General features: G+C 38.9%; 1 protein-coding gene across 2 annotated transcripts in view; it reads left to right on the top strand.

Moving 5' to 3' along the window:
• Window positions 1-18178, top strand: part of LOC136839166 (erythroid differentiation-related factor 1) — a 57039-nt gene that overhangs the window by 10671 nt on the left and 28190 nt on the right. For both annotated transcript variants that reach the window (XM_067104847.1, XM_067104846.1), the window contains 7 exons: window positions 2194-2449; window positions 2786-2938; window positions 3153-3366; window positions 10964-11191; window positions 11346-11599; window positions 11965-12233; window positions 12519-12926. In XM_067104847.1, coding sequence (XP_066960948.1) covers window positions 2194-2449; window positions 2786-2938; window positions 3153-3366; window positions 10964-11191; window positions 11346-11599; window positions 11965-12233; window positions 12519-12926 — 1782 coding nt within the window. The remainder of the gene's footprint in view (window positions 1-2193; window positions 2450-2785; window positions 2939-3152; window positions 3367-10963; window positions 11192-11345; window positions 11600-11964; window positions 12234-12518; window positions 12927-18178) is intronic.

The following is an 18178-nucleotide window of genomic DNA, read 5'->3' as shown; positions in this document are numbered from 1 at the left end:
TCCTTCCGAGTGGTTAACCAGGTGAGAATACATGCATATAGGCAGAGTAGGTGAATAATGAGTTACTTGCCTTCCCGTTTGGCAGGTCAGGCTGAAATTAGATTGATCCCACCTTGTTAGAATTGTGTTAATCAGGCTAATTCAGGTGTTCAGTTAGTGTATTGCAATATGAAGTTTTCATAATAAAACTAATATTGTAATACTTACCTGAACACCTGAATGATTCCCACCCTCCTTTCCCCACATCAGTTTTGACCGTGAATAAAGCAGTTGACGAAAATTGGGCTTGTTGGCGCACATCTGTGTCAGTGTTGCCAACCTTTTGTTATGGTAGCTCAAGTGACAAGGTTTTACCTGCAACGTTGGTAATTCAGGCTGTTAAAATTCCCACTAGTGGGATGGGTAATTGAGAGTTGTTTGGGCTAGTGGGATTAAGGGCAAATTCAGGTGTTCAGGTATTACAATATTAGTTTTATTATGAAAACTTCATTTTGTATTTGTCTTTTTCTTTTTTAGGTCTATGACAGAAAATTGGTCTAAAAAATAATTTCTCTGAGCTTTCACAATATTTGGTAAGGATTTGGTGTTGAGTGAAAAATTTTAAAATTAAAGTTTTGTATTTACCAGGACAGAGATTTCTGGGTTAAAAGCAATTAGATTTCTTGCTGGAAAGACAATCAGTGCTGCTCGATAGGTTTAACTAACAAGAAGTACGGTACATGCATCCATATTGGATGTTGATTATATTGGTAGCCTTGCCTTCCCTGTCAATATGATTTGTAGTTCAGTGGTCATAGGTTGTTATCATTAACCAAAACTGTAGGTCCTCATTTTCTGTTATTCAAATTTAAATTTTAAGAAATTTTTGCAAACATGTTAAGTAATAAAAGTACAGTTTTATTCAGCGTCATTAAATGATTTAGAGAGAGACTGTAGCCTGTGAAATTACTACTGCTCCATTATCTCCCAGTGAAATGTATTGATACTGAAAAATGTAAAAGTAATATTCAGTAGTAGATTTTTATTCGAAAGTTATTAAAAAAATTAGTTTATGAGAGAAAGAATTAGTAAAAGACTGAAAAAGTTTATAAGTTTCCCCTGTCGATTAGCCAACCTTCTGTATATTTAGTTCCTCATCTCTTACAGTTAATTTGAATAGACACTACATTATTTTATGTAAATTAAAAAAATATTAGCTAATAATGTTTACGTATCACCTAACTTTTTGCCTTATATTTATTATGTTTTAGTAGTAGTACTTGAAATTTTTAGTGGGAAATATGGTAACAAAATTATATTAAATTGTTTGTAAATTAAAATCTGGCTTTCTCATTATGAATTAAGATACTGTTTCTGTATAAAAAAATCTGCAAAATTGACAGATATTAATGAAATCTGGGTCGTTGAGGTCAAGATCTTAGAAGATTTAGTTTATTTTTTATCTTGGGTGCTTTTATTTGTTGTCCTCTATTGAGTTTCATACCATGTGTTTCATTCGCAACTTCTGTTATGACGTGTGCAGATATATTCTCTTTCTTGATAAAGTTAATGTTGTCTGGTTTACTTTAATCTCTGTGGATAGAGCTGTACTTGTACCGCCTTACCAAGGCCATGGTAATTTCTTTCTCCCCACAGCACTTTGTAACAATGTACTGTACCTGTTTTCTTTGCAGTGTTTCGTTGACCTTTGCTCTTCTGTTTTCTGTCATAATTCATTAGTTTCCTTTGTTATGGTCTTGCAGAGTATCCAGCTACTACAGATTTTTACTGCTATTACTTTTATCCTTCATTCAAGAATGAACATGTCAGGCTATTCTTGTTACTGTGTTGAATCAGTGATGCCGTTAAGTCTTGTTTAATAATTGGCTAAATGTAGAATTTCCTTCCTTCTTTAGGCCAGGAATGTCATGCATACACATACAAACTATTGTAAGATTTACTTGTGATCCAATAAACCTTATGCCCTGAAGGTGACTAAATGTAAAGTTGCCTCTTTTCAAGGATGTCTTTTTCTGTGTAAGTGCCTGTGTGTGGTCTAATATAATTAGGCTGCCATATGGCTAGGCAGTAAATATTTGATTTGTGAGACTTTTATTATTTATATAAGTTTTCCAACTACAAATGTAGAGATACAGCTTATAGGTTTCAAATTCTTCAAGGCTTATAGTAGTCTGTATTTAAAATACTTTTCAGCTTCCTTATGGCACACCAGTTTCCTGATTGCATAGGAGAAGTGGATGTTGTGTCAGATGCTGAAAATATCAAGAAATTGCTCAAGATTCCTTATAACCCCAAAGCTCATGTCAGTATGATGATTCATCGTGTTGGGAAAACACTGCTAATTGATGAATTTGACATATATAAGTACTTGTTACGACAGTCCAAGAAGGAATGGCATTGGCTCCGAAAATTCTTCTTTGAACATGTCTTGCAGTCACTAACACAAATGGTAAGTTTTTGTGGTCAATTTGATACCATACAAGGTTGATTTTTTAATCATATATTTCATTTATTCTTCAATAGTGTTGATAAATTTTTACATGCTCAGCCATCAATCTTTGAAATGGTTTTGAGTGAAGAAATCTAATTTTTACCTTTTTATGTGCAGTACTGTTATTCATTATACATTTAGACTGTGGCTTTGTTCTGTCAGTCCATCTTATGCAGGTTAGAGTATTTTCAAACACTGTAAGATATTAAGAAAAGGTATTTTGAATTATAGTTAGCTGCTGGTAGATTTATAATGTTTTTGAGAAAGTATGCTTCATTTTTACTTTCATTTTAGGAGAATGTTTTAGTTCGACCCAACAAGAGTCGAAATGTTGTTCAGAGCAGGAGTTTGCTTTCCAAATTTTTATATCACAGCATCAATGAGGAGGAAAAACGACCACCTAGTCCCCCAACACAGCCTGACAGAAGTCCGATATCAGTTCGGAGGGTAACTAAGCATTGTTGTATTTGTATCTTGCCAGTAGTTTCATTTAAATTGTTCCTTGTATTTAACTGTGAAAATGTTTTGTAATCTGCTTTTATATTGTACTGTGAAGTGTAAGAAACTTTGTAATTTGCTTTTATATTGTGCATGTTTACTGCATAATGTGCATCAGCTGTGGTCTCACCTTTACACATTCATTTTTAAACCTTGATTATAGCCATCAGTTGTCATGAGTGAAGTTATGCCAGAGCCCAGTTTAGAAGAACAGCTACCGCAGTCCTCAGGTGAATCCTTCACTCGAAATGTTGTGTGGAACTTTGAAGACTTGCACATGCTAATTGGGACTGATTTGCCAATATTTGGTGGTGGGAAGCATCCATGTGTATCCTTGAGGTTACGAGATATGAGTAGGCCAATAAATATCTTAACAGGTAAGCATTTACAGTAAAAGTTGTGTGACCTTATTGGGAAATCTAGTCTTATTTTGGTATAAAAATTCCTATTTTATACTTCACACATAGAAGTTCAGGGCTTAGAGCATGATTTCTGCTAAGAACTGACACTTTTACTAATCACTAGGTATCTGTTACTCCTTATTTGGTCATACCCAGAGGCCATTTGATTTGATCTTCATTTGATTGAGATTCAGAGCTGTCTTTGCTCATCATAGTTCATTTCCTGTGCTAAAGTGTATACAGTAATTGAATTGAACATGTCCATTGTATGATATTCATAAAATGGTAAAAATTACAGTACTTTGCTTTGTAATATAATTTTTATTTTTTTTACTGTGAACATCACTTGAATCCAGACTTTTCCCTTGTCTTGTATTGTCATCAAATTTTACAGGCATTCATGAGTGAAAGTCATTTTAGGTTTTCTCAGCGTTTTGAAATGACAGCTTCCAGATGAAAACAAATAGAACTGTGAAATGTTTAGAGATGTTTGTAAGACCTGTTGTGTGAATTTGAGCTTTTGTGCCTTTATTGTGATTTAAGCAGATTGCATTGCTATCTGAGTAAGGCATTTAATTGCTAATGTTCTTAATCCTGTGCTTCCTTCTTTTGTAGTATTTTTTTTAACAAAAATTATCATAGATTTTCATGGTATATATTCAGATTTACAGCAAATATGTTCATGTCGCTAATAGAATGTACAGGATTTCTTTGGTACTGTATTTGTAGAAAAAGTTGATTTTTGTACATGCAACTTACCCGTCAGATATATGCTTAGCTATAGTCTCCGACGTTCCCGACAGAATTTCAAAACTCGCGGCACATGCACAGGTAGGTCAGGTGATCTACCATACCCGCTGTTGGGTGGCGGGAATAGGAACCATTCCCGTTTTCTAATCAGATTTTCTGTCGCTGGTTCCGCAACATCTGTTGTTGGTTCCTCCTGCTTTGATTTTCGTTTTTCGCTTGCTGAGGATCTGTTTTGGCCTGATTTTGGTGACGTATTGGATCTTTGGTTTGGCATACGCTATTGTGGACTGTTTTTTGGATTTGCTTTTTGGATTGTTCATTAAGATGTCTGATGTTAATGTTTCGCCTGTGTTCTGTGTGTGTGCTAGGCAAGAGTGTAAGGTGAGGTTGCCGAAAGCTTCGGTAGACCCTCACACTGTATGTATGAGGTGAAGGGGGAATGATTGTTCTTCGGACAATAGGTGCAAGGAGTGTGAGAAGTTGTCTGATCAAGAATGGAAGGTTTTGACTTCTTATTTGAAGAAGCTCGAAAAGGATAGAGTTAGGAAGGCTTCCTCCAGTAGCTCGAGTAGGTCTCGCTCTGCTGAGCACGAAGTAGAGATTAACACAGTAGACTCTCCTAATCCTTTGGTTTCAGCCCCTTCTCCCTTCATCGAACCTGTGGATTCGTCCTCTGAAATGGCTGCGATGAAGGCGGAACTTCTTGGATGAAATCGCAACTGCGCATGGATGAAGGAAGGTAAGAGTGATAGTGATATGTGCAGTGTCCCCAGTGCAGTGGAGGGGGCGTCTGATCGGCTCCGCATTGCTCCTAGGCCTAGACCTCTTCCAAACTCCCAGGACCAGTGGAGGAGGAATGTCGAAAGCTGCAGGGAGGATGTAGAGCATCCCCAACGATCAGGCGTCCCTTCGGCAGATCCTGTAGTTGCGTCCCAGGCTGCCTTGGATCGCCATAGAAAAGGCATCCTGAAGAAGTGTTTCTTGTCGTCTGACGCGTCTTCTCCGAGGCGCGGTTGGAGTTCGGCTGAGGAGTCGCGCCCTCTGAAGAGATCCTGGAAGGCTCCTAGAGTAGAGCTTTTGGACTCGAGCCCTGAGCGCTTCCCGGAGGATTCTCCTATAGTCAGGAAGAGAGCTCGTAGATCCCCCTCCTCCTCTCCAGCAGGAGTTAAGGATTCGACGAAGAAGATTTTGATCGGCCTCCAGGAGCAGTTATCGGCACTTGTTGGATCTCTTGCAAAGGATACCTCGTCTCGTAGGAAGGATGACTTTCTTCCTATTAAGAGTTCCAGGAAGCTCTCTTCTTCGACTCGTCGCTCTTCTCCTGCCAAGCTTCCTTCTAGTAGCAAGTTTTTTCTTCTCGAGAGACGCTCTTCGCCGAGCAGGCACCCGTCTCCCCAGCAGGCGCACTTCTTCCAGGCGCTCATCATCGGAGGGAAGCGCCTCTCCTTCCAGGCGCACTTCGCCGCAGTACTTCTCCTTTGGACAGGCGCCGTCGTCTTCCAAGCTCCCTCCTTCCAGCAGACACCGCTCCTGCCAAGCGCCCCTCGCTTTAGGGCCTCCTCTCCTGGAAGGCTCTCATCAGTGGACAGGACCCCTCTCCTGTCAGGCGCCCGTCCGGTGTCAGGCGCCATTCTCCTGGCAGGCGCTCTTTGTTGGACAGGAGTGCTTCTCCATCCAGGCTCGCTTCTCCTGATAGGCGCTCCTCTTCTTTTAAGCCTTCCTCCTCCGCCTGCTGCATTGGAGGAAGTATCAGAGGAGGAATCTCCTAAGGACGCTGGAGTTTCAGATTACAAACGGTTGGCTTCGGTTCTGATTCAGGAGTTTGGAGATTCTCTTTGTCATGCTGCCCTCCTTCTCCGGGATCTTTGTGGGACAGCACCAAGTCAGCAAGACCCTCTTCGTTCGTCAAGATGCGCCCTACGATCTCGATGAGGAAAGCCATTAAAGGAGTCGGAGAATGGATGCAATCTAAGAAGGAAGCAAGCAAGACGGTTTTCTCTTTTCCCCCTTTGAAACTTTTGGGAAAGTCAGGAATGTGGTATGAGACCAAGGAGCCTATGGGGTTGGGGCTCCCCACATCAGCAGACGCAGATTTTTCTAATCTGGTAGACTCCTCCAGGAGACTTTCTCTTTCTTCAGCGAAGGCGACTTGGGGAATGAGCGAAATGGACCATCTCCTCAAGGGTCTTTTTAGAGTTGTGGAAGTTTTAAACTTTATGGATTGGTCTCTTGGAGCTTTGGCCAACAGGACTCGGGACCCCGAATTCCTGTGTATGGATGACTTTGTGAGTGTTTTGTCTTGTTTGGACAAAGCCGTGAGGGACGGTTCCGCGGAAGTCGCTGCCTTATTCGGAGCTGGTATACTCAAGAAGAGGTCAGTATTCAGCTCTTTCCTCACCAAGTCCGTGTCTCCTCTTCAGAGATCCTCTCCTCTGTTTGCTCCTCTTTCTCCCCACCTTTTTCTTCAAAATTTGGTGAAGGAGATTTCTCGCTCTTTATCAGAAAAGGCGACACAGGATCTTTTGGCCCAGTCATCGAAGAGGATCAGACCTGCTGTTCCTTTCGCCAAGAAGGAGAAGGCTCCCTTTCAGGAGCCCTTTCGAGGTGGTCCTTCTTCTAGATCCTCCTTCAGAAGCAAAAGACCCGAGAGAAGAGAAAGGTCTTCCTCTTGTCCGATCAAAAGGACTAAGTGAGGAACGAGTACTCCAGACGACAGTGGGTGCCAGACTGTTACAATTCGCCGAAGTCTGGGCACAGAAAGGGGCGGACGACTGGTCCCTCTCCATTGTAAGAAGAGGCTACCTTATCCCCTTCAGGGAAAGTCCTCCCTTAACATCAACTCCCAGGGAGTTATCCGCCAGCTACAGGGATCCCGTCAAGAACCAGGCTCTTCTTCTAGCAGTGGAGCAAATGCTAGCAAAGGGAAGCCATAGAACCGGTTCAAGAGCTCCATTCCCAGGGTTTTACAATCGGCTTTTTCTGGTTCCGAAATCCTCGGGGGTTGAGACCGGTTCTGGATGTAAGCGCCCTGAATTTCTTCGTGATGAAGACGAAGTTCAAGATGGAAACTACCTCTTCAGTTCTTTCAGCTCTTCGTCCAGGGGACTGGATGGTCTCCCTGACCTTCAGGACTTTATTTCCACATTCCCATTCATCCCTCGTCAAGAAAATTCCTGAGGTTCGTGATTCAGGGAAAAGTTTTTCAGTTCAGGTCCCTGTGCTTTGACTTTCGACGGCCCCCAAGTGTTCACAGGCATTTTAAGGAATGTGGCATGCTGGCTACACTTAGAGGGAGTGAGGATATCAATGTATCTCGACGATTGGCTGATCCGAGCGCAATCGAAGGAAAGTTGTCTGGAGTACTTGTCGATCACCCTAAAACTGACCCAGTCCCTTGGACTATTAGTAAATCTACAGAAATCCCAGGTTGTTCCGCAGCAGAGCATTGTTTACCTGGGGATTCTGATGGATTCTCGGGATTTTCTAGCCTTTCCATCCCAGGAGAGAATAGATCGCTGCATAGAAAAGCTGACAGTCTTCCTAAGGAGAGAACATTGTTCGGCGAGGGAATGGATGAGTCTGCTGGGGACCATTTCCTCGCTGGAACAGTTCGTCTCCTTGGGAAGACTTCATCTAAGACCGCTTCAGTTCTACCTAAAGGAGAGATGGGACCAAAAGTCTCAGGACTTAGCAACTTTGTTCCTAATTTCGGACAAGGTAAAGGGGATCTCAGCTGGTGGTTAGACCCTCGAAAATTAAGCAAAGGACTGTCTCTTCAGTTACTGAGCCCTACCCTAGTGTTGTTCTCAGACGCCTCGGAGTCGGGATGGGGGCAACACTAGGGTCGAGAGAAGTGTCAGGCACCTGGGAAGGAGACCAGGTGAACTGGCACATCAACAAGAAAGAGCTGACAGCGGTACATTTGGCTCTCATCAAGTTCGAGTTCCTAGTCTCAGGTCAAGTAGTCCAAGTGAACTCGGACAACACTACTGCCCTGGCTTATATAAGGAAACAGGGAGGAACACATTCCTTCTCCTTTATGAAACAGCAAAAACGTTGCTGTTATGGGCTCAGGAGAGGAAGATCAGACTCCTCACCAGATTTGTACAGGAGAAAGGAATGTGAGGGCCGACCTTCTCAGCAGGAAAGATCAGGTCCTTCCCACAGAGTGGACTCTCCATTCAGAAGTCTCTGGAAAGCTGTGGAACCTGTGGGGAAGGCCGAATATCGACCTATTTGCAACCCACTGGAATGCAAGACTGGAAAACTACTGCTCTCCGATATCGGACCCGAGAGCAGTTGCAATAGACAGTCTTCTCCTAGAATGGACAGGATTAGACGGGTATGCTTTTCCCCCATTCAAGATCTTGGGAGAAGTGGTAAGGAAGTTTGCGTCGTCGGAAGGCGCGAAACTGACCCTGGTAGCTTCGTTTTGGCCAGCTCAAGATTGGTTCACAGAGGTACTGGAATGGATAGTAGATTTTCCCAGATCGCTTCCACACAGGAACGATCTTCTCAAACAGCCCCACTTCAACAGATTCCACAAGAATCTTCCCGCTCTCAGTCTAACTGCCTTCAGACTATCGAAGGTCTGGTCAGAGCGAAAGGTTTTTCGCACAAAGCTGCGAAGGCTATTGCAAGAGCCAGGAGATCCTCAACCTTACGCATCTACCAGTTGAAGTGGGAGGTCTTTAGAAGATGGTGCAGGACCTATAAGATATCCTCTTCCAGTACCTCTGTGACAAACATTGCTGATTTCCTTATCTTCCTGAGGGAACAATGCAACCTCGCTGTATCTACAATTAAAGGTTACAGGAGTATGTTATCATCAGTTTTCAGACACAGAGATCTGAATATCTCTGAAAATAAAGACCTTCATGATCTTATAAGGTCTTTTGAAACGTCGAAATTCATGACTTGAAACCTCCCAGTTGGAATTTAGACATAGTCTTGAAATTCCTAATGTCTAAGAAATTGAACCTCCTCATCAAGCTTCCTTCAGGGATCTCACCAGGAAGTCACTTTTTCTCTTTGCCCTCGCCTCAGCTAAGAGAATAAGTGAAATACAAGCCTTAGACGGTAGAGTTGGTTTTAAGGAAGATCGGCTATATGCTCCTTCAAACCATTCTTTCTGGCGAAGAATGAAAATCCTTCTAAACCGTGGCCAAGAACCTTTGAATTAAAAGGTCTTTCTTCAGTGACGGGACATGAGTTGGAGAGGACTCTATGCCCTGTCAGGAGCCTTAAATTCTACTTAGAAAGGAAAAAATTACTGGGAGGATCGGTCGAAAGTCTTTGGTGCTCTGTCAGGGATCCTTCACGAGCGATCTCAAAGAATGCGCTTTCCTTTTTTATTAAGGACGTCATCAGGAAGCGCATATCTCGTGTGAGGATGAGCACTTCAAGCTCCTTAGAGTGAAAGCACACGAAGTGAGAGCCATTGCAACATCCTTGGCTTTTCACAAGACGTTGTCTCTCCAGTCTATTATAGAGGCAACTTATTGAGGTGTAACTCAACGTCGCATCTCATTACTTACGAGATATTAGAGTAACGTTATGATAAGTGCTTCTCTCTAGGAGCATACGTATCTTCGGATTCGGTGCTGGGACAGGGAGCTGAATCCAATCCTATTTAGTTTAGTTAATTCAGTTGTTTTTTATTGCATGGTGATGTGTGTTTTTATGGTTGGTTGGAAGAGGGTGGTGGAGTTAAGCCCCCCCTTTCAATTCTTATCACTAACGAGGTTAGGCTTGGTCAGGTGGTCGGGATTGGTTGTCATGTTCCTTGTATCTTTTATGGACACCTAGCTCTGTCATATAAGAGGATAGCCCCCATTGATACGATTCAGGTGTAGGCTCGGTCATGTAAGTGGGTCAGCCCCTTGACACGATCCGCTATAGGCTCTGCCATGTTAGTGGGTCATCCCCCATTGGCACGATCCAGAAGGGCTGTCAGTCATAGGTCACATCCTCGCTGAAGCTCCTGAGGCAAGCAGACTCATAGACAGTATCCATGAAGTCTTCTGCCCAATCAGGTAAGAACCATGGTTTTTTGTTTATCCTACAACATATGTTGTTTCCCGTTTTTTAGTTATTTGCTGTCTCTTGCCCTCCTCCAAGGGTGCCAATCAGCTAAGTATATATCTGACGGGTAAGTTGCATGTACAAAAATGATATTTTTATGATAAAATAAAGTTTTGTACATACTTACCCGGCAGATATATACGATTAATGGCCTGCCCAGCCTCCCCTCAGGAGACAGGTGGAAGAGAAAATCTGATTAAAAAACGGGAATGGTTCCTATTCCGCCACCCAGCGGCGGGTATGGTAGATCACCTGACCTACCTGTGCGTGTGCCGCGAGTTTTGAAATTCTGTCGGAACGCCGGAGACTATAGCTAAGTATATATCTGCCGGGTAAGTATGTACAAAACTTTATTGTATCATAAAAATATCATTTTTTCTATCACAACTCCTTCACTCATGTTTTCTACATTAGGGGAATATATGAAGGACAGGTTTATATGAAAAACTAATATGATTTTATAAAAATTTTGTGTTAGTTCATCACATTATGAATTGTATATGGCTCAGATGTGGGATAATTTGAATGATGGGTTTGTATGAACTAGCCATTGTTGTTTCATTAAAAACTAAGTTTTTCCTTAGTCTTTAGGCCCTTCAAGGTTTTAAAGGAATGAAAAAAAGAACATTTTATATCAATGAAATTGTTAGTGAGTCTTCTTGTTGAAGAAAAGGCTTCATATTGTATCTGTATAAAATTATTTCACTGTAGATGTCTGATATTTATTTTTATATTTCAGGTATTGATTACTGGTTAGATAACTTGATGTGTAATGTCCCAGAAGTTGTCATGTGCTATCACCTGGATGGTATTGTTCAAAAGTATGAATTGATAAAAACTGAAGATTTACCCCACATGCCTGATTCCCAATTCTCTCCTCGTTTGGTACGAGATGTTGCTCAGAACATTTTGGCCTTCTTGAATAGCAAAGCCACAAAAGAAGGTCACACCTATTGGCTCTTTAAGGGTAATTATTATAATTTTTTTTTTCTTTTTTTTTTTGAGAATAGAAAGGAAATTATTTCCTAGTCTGTTAACCGTTAATCTTACGTGTACTTTATTTGTGCTGTTATTTTTAATAATTTTGAGCAGTTTAAAGTAAATAAATTTGCTTTTTACAGGAAAGGATGATGACATTGTCAAGCTTTACGACCTAACTTCACTCAGTGTTGAGGGTAGAATTTGTGTTGATGGGAATGAGGAGGAGGCTCAGACTGAAGACTCTGGCAATCCCTTCACTGTGCCTGTAGCCATGCTCTTCTACCGCGTAGCAAAAAACATGAGGTCATCAGAAGACTACCACACCAAGATAGCCACAATTAGAGCATTACTGAAAAATTCTCTTACTTTATTAGATAATAAAGAATATCCCAAGGTAAAGTTTTTCACTCTGGTCTGCAGTCTACTGTATTTAGGAATGATATAAAGTATTTTTTTTATAAAATTTGTATTAGAAAAACAATAAAGAATATATTAGGTCATTGTATAGTGATAAAAAATATAGAGGAAAAGGTGAATTTAAGCCTTTGAGACTTAATTTTATTAAAGTCCTTGCTAAAGACTCTCTAGAAATCCAATTATTTATTGAGGTGTTCTTGTGATAAAGGAAAGTAATCTGGTTGCAGAAACAGGCTATTTGTTATGCAAATGGCTTTGCAGCAGTTTGGACATATACAGTTGGTAAGGTTATGGAAAAAATTATTTGAAATGTTAATGTATTTAACTCTTGTTTTTATGCAGATCGTGTCATCAGCACACTACATGTTATCAGATTTATATGTGCCTCAAGACATTGATCCAGATTCCCCAGTTTTGTCAGACTGTAGTGATGAAGACAGTGAATGGCTATCAGGTGGAGGAAGTGATGAAGAAGCCGATTGCTCAAGTGACGAAGAGCACTCGTGTAGATGTGATTCTCAGTCAGTTACACCTTCTAATCCAAGTTCCACAATTAAAGTTTCTTCTCTGTGCCTTCCACATGCAACAAAAACACAGTCTCACTACTACAAGTAAGTATAGTTGAAAGTAATTTGAAAATTATATCCTCATCAATTTTTATGAAATACCTTTACAACATGAATCATTTGCTATAGTTGCTTGTTAACTTTATGAAGATGTTCTGTTTTTTTTTTCACAGACTGAGGTATGGTTGGCTGATTTAGGTTGTAACAATTATTTTCAATTTAAACAAATATGGAATGTGCTTTAGCCTTTCCAACTTTAAAAGTGAAAGTTAATATCAAATGTTTGAATGTATTTACAGTAACATTAATTTTTATGTTTTTCTGTTCCAGAGCACCACCAATCTTGGGATCACTAGAAGAACGATGTCACAATGCTTTAAACCATGTAGTAGAAGCCATACAGTGCCTCTGTAATTCAAGACGCAAGGAGCAAGAGCATAGCAGCTCGCCAGGAGAGAAGGACTCCCCAAGGTGTCCTCCAAGGAGTCAAGAACAAGAAGAACCAAAAATGGCCCGCCCATTCCAGCCCATCCCAATGCCATATTCGCCACTGAACAGCAAAGATAATAGTGCTTTAGTCATTGCTAAGGAAAAAAAGATAGACACACAGCTAACAGTGTCTGTTTTGAGTCATCAGTACACAGTAGCCAGTTGGTGGGATAAACTTAGTGTGCTTCTCTTGAGAAAGGCAGCTTTGGTTTATCTGGTATTAGCCCGATCATCATTTAATGCTCAAAGGTAAGTTTCTGGTATTAAATGGGAAGCCCATCACTTTTGTGTACATTCAACCATTTGAATTGATCTTCTAGCTTTAAATTAGAAATTAACATGCACAAGAATGGTGTACACTGGGAAATTGTGAGCAGTGTGTGGTGCTGTTCATGATGTGGTTCCTTGAGTTGGTGATGTTGGGGGGGTGAGTTTTATGTCAGTAGATGATTGAATAACCAGTACCTGTGTGAAAATACCGTTGAACTGTGACACTAAATGTGTGATTTACAGTAGTGGGGGATAACTGTGCAATTGGTACCTTGGAAGAAGTATTTGTTTGACTGCTAAATCATGGCATTGAGTGTGTCTCTGAGTGGGTGGGGAAATTTGTGCCATGTGTACCATGGAGGAATGATCAGAAGAAGGATGTTTTTCAAAACAGTTCTGTTTCCACAACTCCTTCTTTTTAGAGTTTGGAAGTAGATTAACATTTCGTCTCTTAGAAAATGGTGTGCTATATCCTATCCTACTTTTCCTTTATCTAATTGATTCCCAGATAGACAAGTTAGCTAAGCTCCTTAAGAATTCAGTTGGAATTTCAAATTTAAGTAAGTACAGGATGAAAGTAGAAAAAAAATTTTAATTATTTACCAAATTACCTTGGGTATGGGTATTTTATTATTAGATTAAAAGTTGAACTAAACTGTATAATTTTTTACTGTGGCTTTGTTAGAATCGCTCCATGTTGCCACTTTGACATGTTATGTTAGTGTAGTGTTCCTTTTTTTTTATTATTCCTTCTGTTTATATCTGCTATTTGTTTACAAAGATTACTTCTTTATAGATATTGATCTTTCTAACTTTTGTTATGCAGTAGCTCAGTTTTCCCAGGAGGCTTTAAGAAGACGCTAATTAGTTTTCTTTACTTCATTAGCACTAATAATAAAGTTACAGTAGGTTTACAAATGAATTGTAGTGCAAGATTACTGGAGTGTCAGAAGTGAGCCTTTCTTCTTCTGCTTCCTTGCTCTCTTCTCTGCTGCTCTCTGCTACTTTCTCTCTTTGTATCTGCTCTCCTGTTCCTTCTCTTCTGCTTTCTGTATCTGCTGCTCCCCCTCAGAATTGGAATTCTTAAGGATTTCTGTAAGTCGATTGTCCCACCCATCGGAGGCGGAAACTTTGCTTTTGTCCTGCCTTGGTAGATGCTTAATTGGTTAGGCTAATCAAAAGACAGCCCATTTTGGGGGGATATTTGGAAAATGGACAGTCTTCAAAGGAGGTGCTATGATGTCACCGGAAACTGATGAATTCCGGTGGCTGTTTGTCCAGTTTAGGTCACCAAGTGGTTTATTACGAATTCTTGTGATTATCAACTCGATTAAGTACAGTCATAACGCCTTTGTCACTGCGACGGAGTCACGACATTTTTATAATCACAACACGGTTTTGCTGTTCTAGTGCTAGTTTACAAATCTCTTTTTTCCCAAGTTCTGCCCTTGTCATCACGGTATGGCCAAAACACAGAGATGTTTTGAAATTCTCTCTTCTCTCTCTCTCTCTCTCTCTCTCTCTCTCTCTCTCTCTCTCTCTCTCTCTCTCTAACTATCAATGTCTCACAATGGAAGGTTTCTCTCTCTCTCTCTTTTGTTATTTTGACTAACACTTAGAATATTCAGAATTCTTAGTTATCACTACATCACTCAGTCATGTACCAACATTGTCGTCAGTGTTTAAACAGTCATAATAAAATGAATGCAACATTAAAAAAATCAAACTTGCAATAAAATGACATAACAAAAATTGTTTCTCCAACTTTTGAGTAAAAGATATATGTGTATTAAAGCATCACACTAATTTATAAGCAACCACAATAAAAGTACAGTACCTCATTTGCATGTCAAACAATGCTAATATACTGTATACATGAAGTTAACATCAACTATCAATTATGGTTTCCCCTTAATTCTGTAAAAATCTCTTGTATTTTTCTGATCACAAGATTCCTTACTATAATTATGGATAAAATAGCAAATACCACTATTAGCATTAGATTGAACAATGGTAAAACTGGGGAGACAGTTTCTTTATAGTTGAAATATTCATCAACATGTTCATATTCTCAAGAGTCTTTAATTCTAACTGAGACAACGTAAATTCATCGATTTTGTGTGAGTAATTCTTATATGGCACATGTTTATTTAATTCATATGTTGTGAAAAGATGAGGTTCATAATACAATTGATTTGCTATAACAATCTGACATGATGTTGTAAAAGATTTAACATTTTTAAACTTTACCTCTGTAGTAATGTTGTGACACTTAACTTTAGCTATAACATTTTCTATTGAAAACACGAAAATCTCCTGATCGACAACAATTGTCTCAAAATTTTTGTCAAATTTTGTTGTACATACATTTTTCTCTTGATTTTGATTTAACACAATTTCTTGAATACGTGGATATGCATTAGTGTTTCTATGTAAGTTATCAAAATTACATTTATATTCCTGTTCTCTCAACAAAACACATTCCTCAAAATGTTTCAGAATTCTTAGTTATCACTACATTAGTATGCATTTTTAGCAGATAACCGATGATTGTATGCAAAGATGCAAATACAGTAAACTCAGATAGATAGACTGTCTTTGAATCGTAACTGTATATTTTTATATATGACATTTACAAAGTAATTACATAGCTATAGTTTCTACTTTAAACAACAGCTTAAGAATTGAAAATTCGCAGTAGCACTCTTTTGTTTTGATGCAGGTAAGTGCCCCGCCCACTTTTGGGGAAGAATTGGTACAACGTAGCTAAAGAGCTCAGTTCGTTTCTGCCGTTGATAACCGAACGTGTTTTGTTAACCCTTAAACGCCTACTGGACGTATCATACGTCAACTAAAATTGTCTGTTGGGTGTCAAGTGGACGTACCGTACGTCGACTACAAAAAATTTCAACCTTCGGTCAACTTTGACTCGACTGAAATGGTCGAAAAATGCAATTGTAAGCTAAAACTCTTACATTCTAGTAATATTCAATCATGTACCTTCATTTTGCAACAAATTGGAAGTCTCTAGCACAATATTTCGATATATGGTGAATTTTTGAAAAAAACGTTTTTCTTACGCCCGCGCGGTAACTCGGCCGAAAATTTCAGAAATTCTTTCGTCATTTTGTCGTAATTTTTGTACTGTTCTATATTAGCCGTTACATAAGTTTTATATATGAAAATGTGCACAATTTCATGTAAAATACAGCAAAATACAACCCATGGTTGTAGCTTTTATCAGTTTGGAAATATTTTCATATAAACCACGATAACTGCCAAAATTTCAACCTTCGGTCAAATTTGACTCGACCGAAATGGTAAAAAAACGCAATTGTAAGCTAAAACTCTTACATTTTAGTAATATTCAATCATTTACCTTCATTTTGCAACCAATTGGAAGTCTCTAGCACAATATTTCGATTTATGGTGAATTTTTGAAAAAAACTGTTTCTTTACGTTCGCGCCAGAAATTCTTTCGTCACGTTGTCGTAATGTTTGCACTGTTTTATATTAGTCGTTACATAAAGTTTCATATATGGAAATGTGCGCAATTTCATGTAGAATACAACTAAAAATAACTCATGGTTGTAGCTTTTATCAGTTTGGAAATATTTTCATATAAATCACGATAACTGCCAAAATTTCAACCTTCGGTCAACTTTAACTCGACTGAAATGGTAAAAAAACGCAATTATAAGCTAAAACTCTTACATTCTAGTAATATTCAATCATGTACCTTCATTTTGCAACAAACTGGAAGTCTCTAGCACAATATTTCGATTTATGGTGAATTTCTGGAAAAAAAACTTTTTCCTTACGTCTGCGAGCGGTAACTCGTCCGAACATCTCAGAAATTCTTTCGTCACGTTGTCGTAATGTTTGCATCGTTTTACGTTAGTCGTTACATAAACTTTTATATATGAAAATGTGTGCAATTTCATGTAGAATACAACAGAAAATAGCTCATGGTTGTAGCTTTTATCAGTTTTGAAATATTTTCACATAAATCACGATAACTGCCAAAATTTCAACCTTCGGTCAACTTTAACTCGACCGAAATGGTAAAAACGCAATTGTAAGCTAAAACTCTTACATTCTAGTAATATTCAATCGTTTACCTTCATTTTGCAATAAATTGGAAGTCTCTAGCACAATATTTCGATTTATGGTGAATTTTTGAAAAAACATTTTCCTTACGTCTCTTGCTGGTAATTGGCCGAACATCTCAGAAATTCTTTTCGTCACGTTGTCGTAATATTTGCACCGTTTTATATTCGTCGTTACATAAATTTTTATATATGAAAATGTGCGCAATTTCATGTAGAATACAACAGAAAATAATTCATGGTTGTAGCTTTTATCAGTTTTGAAATATTTTCATATAAATCACGATAAATAGAAAAATTTGACTTTCGGTCAACTTTAATTCGACCGAAATGGTCGAAAACTGCAATTGTAAGCTAAAACACTTACAGTCTAGTAATATTCAATCAATTAGCTTCATTTTTCAACAAACGGAAGTCTCTAGCACAATATTTCGATTTATGGTGAATTTTTGAAAAACATTTTTTTACGTCCTCACGTTACTTAATTCATGCATCATTTTGTGATAATATTTTCTCTGTGTTGCTTTGATCGTTTTACAATTTGTTATATACTAAAATCATTGCAATTTAGTGTACAATACAAAGAAAAACAAAATAACCCGTTAGCTTTAACCGTTTGCTCTCACAGCGATTTGTATAAAATTATATATGAAAAAATTTTTTTGCGCTGTCATATATTTCAATATTTATATATGATAATGATATTTTTTTCATTTCTGATGGTTGCATACTAAACTTCAGGCAATGACAAAGAAAAGGAGCCAAAAATGAACTCTTAATCTTAAAAACTAAGCGTGCTGTGATTTTTTGAAAAAAAACTTTTTTTCCGCTTCGGCGCTAACTCACCGAACGCTGCCGGCATACGGGAGGCGTTTTTGTAAATAGAGGCTCGGCGTTTAAGGGTTAATTCAGGAGTAGTTTCACCGGATGGTTTGGTTGTCTATCGAAGGATTCAGTAAAGTATTCTTTCATTTGGTAACCTCCGAGCTATATTTTCATAGCTTAGCATAGTTTAGCTTAGCATAGTTTAGCTTAGCCTTTTTTCAGTTTTTTGGACTATTATGTCAGACATGAGTGTGATGAGTAACCAGCATTGCAGCAAAGGCTGTAATACTAAGTTGA

This window comes from Macrobrachium rosenbergii, chromosome 6 (genome assembly GCF_040412425.1).
Source record: "Macrobrachium rosenbergii isolate ZJJX-2024 chromosome 6, ASM4041242v1, whole genome shotgun sequence".
Classification (NCBI taxonomy): domain Eukaryota; kingdom Metazoa; phylum Arthropoda; class Malacostraca; order Decapoda; family Palaemonidae; genus Macrobrachium; species Macrobrachium rosenbergii.
Note: the sequence above shows the minus strand (reverse complement) of the source record. Positions and strands in the feature narration are given on the sequence as shown.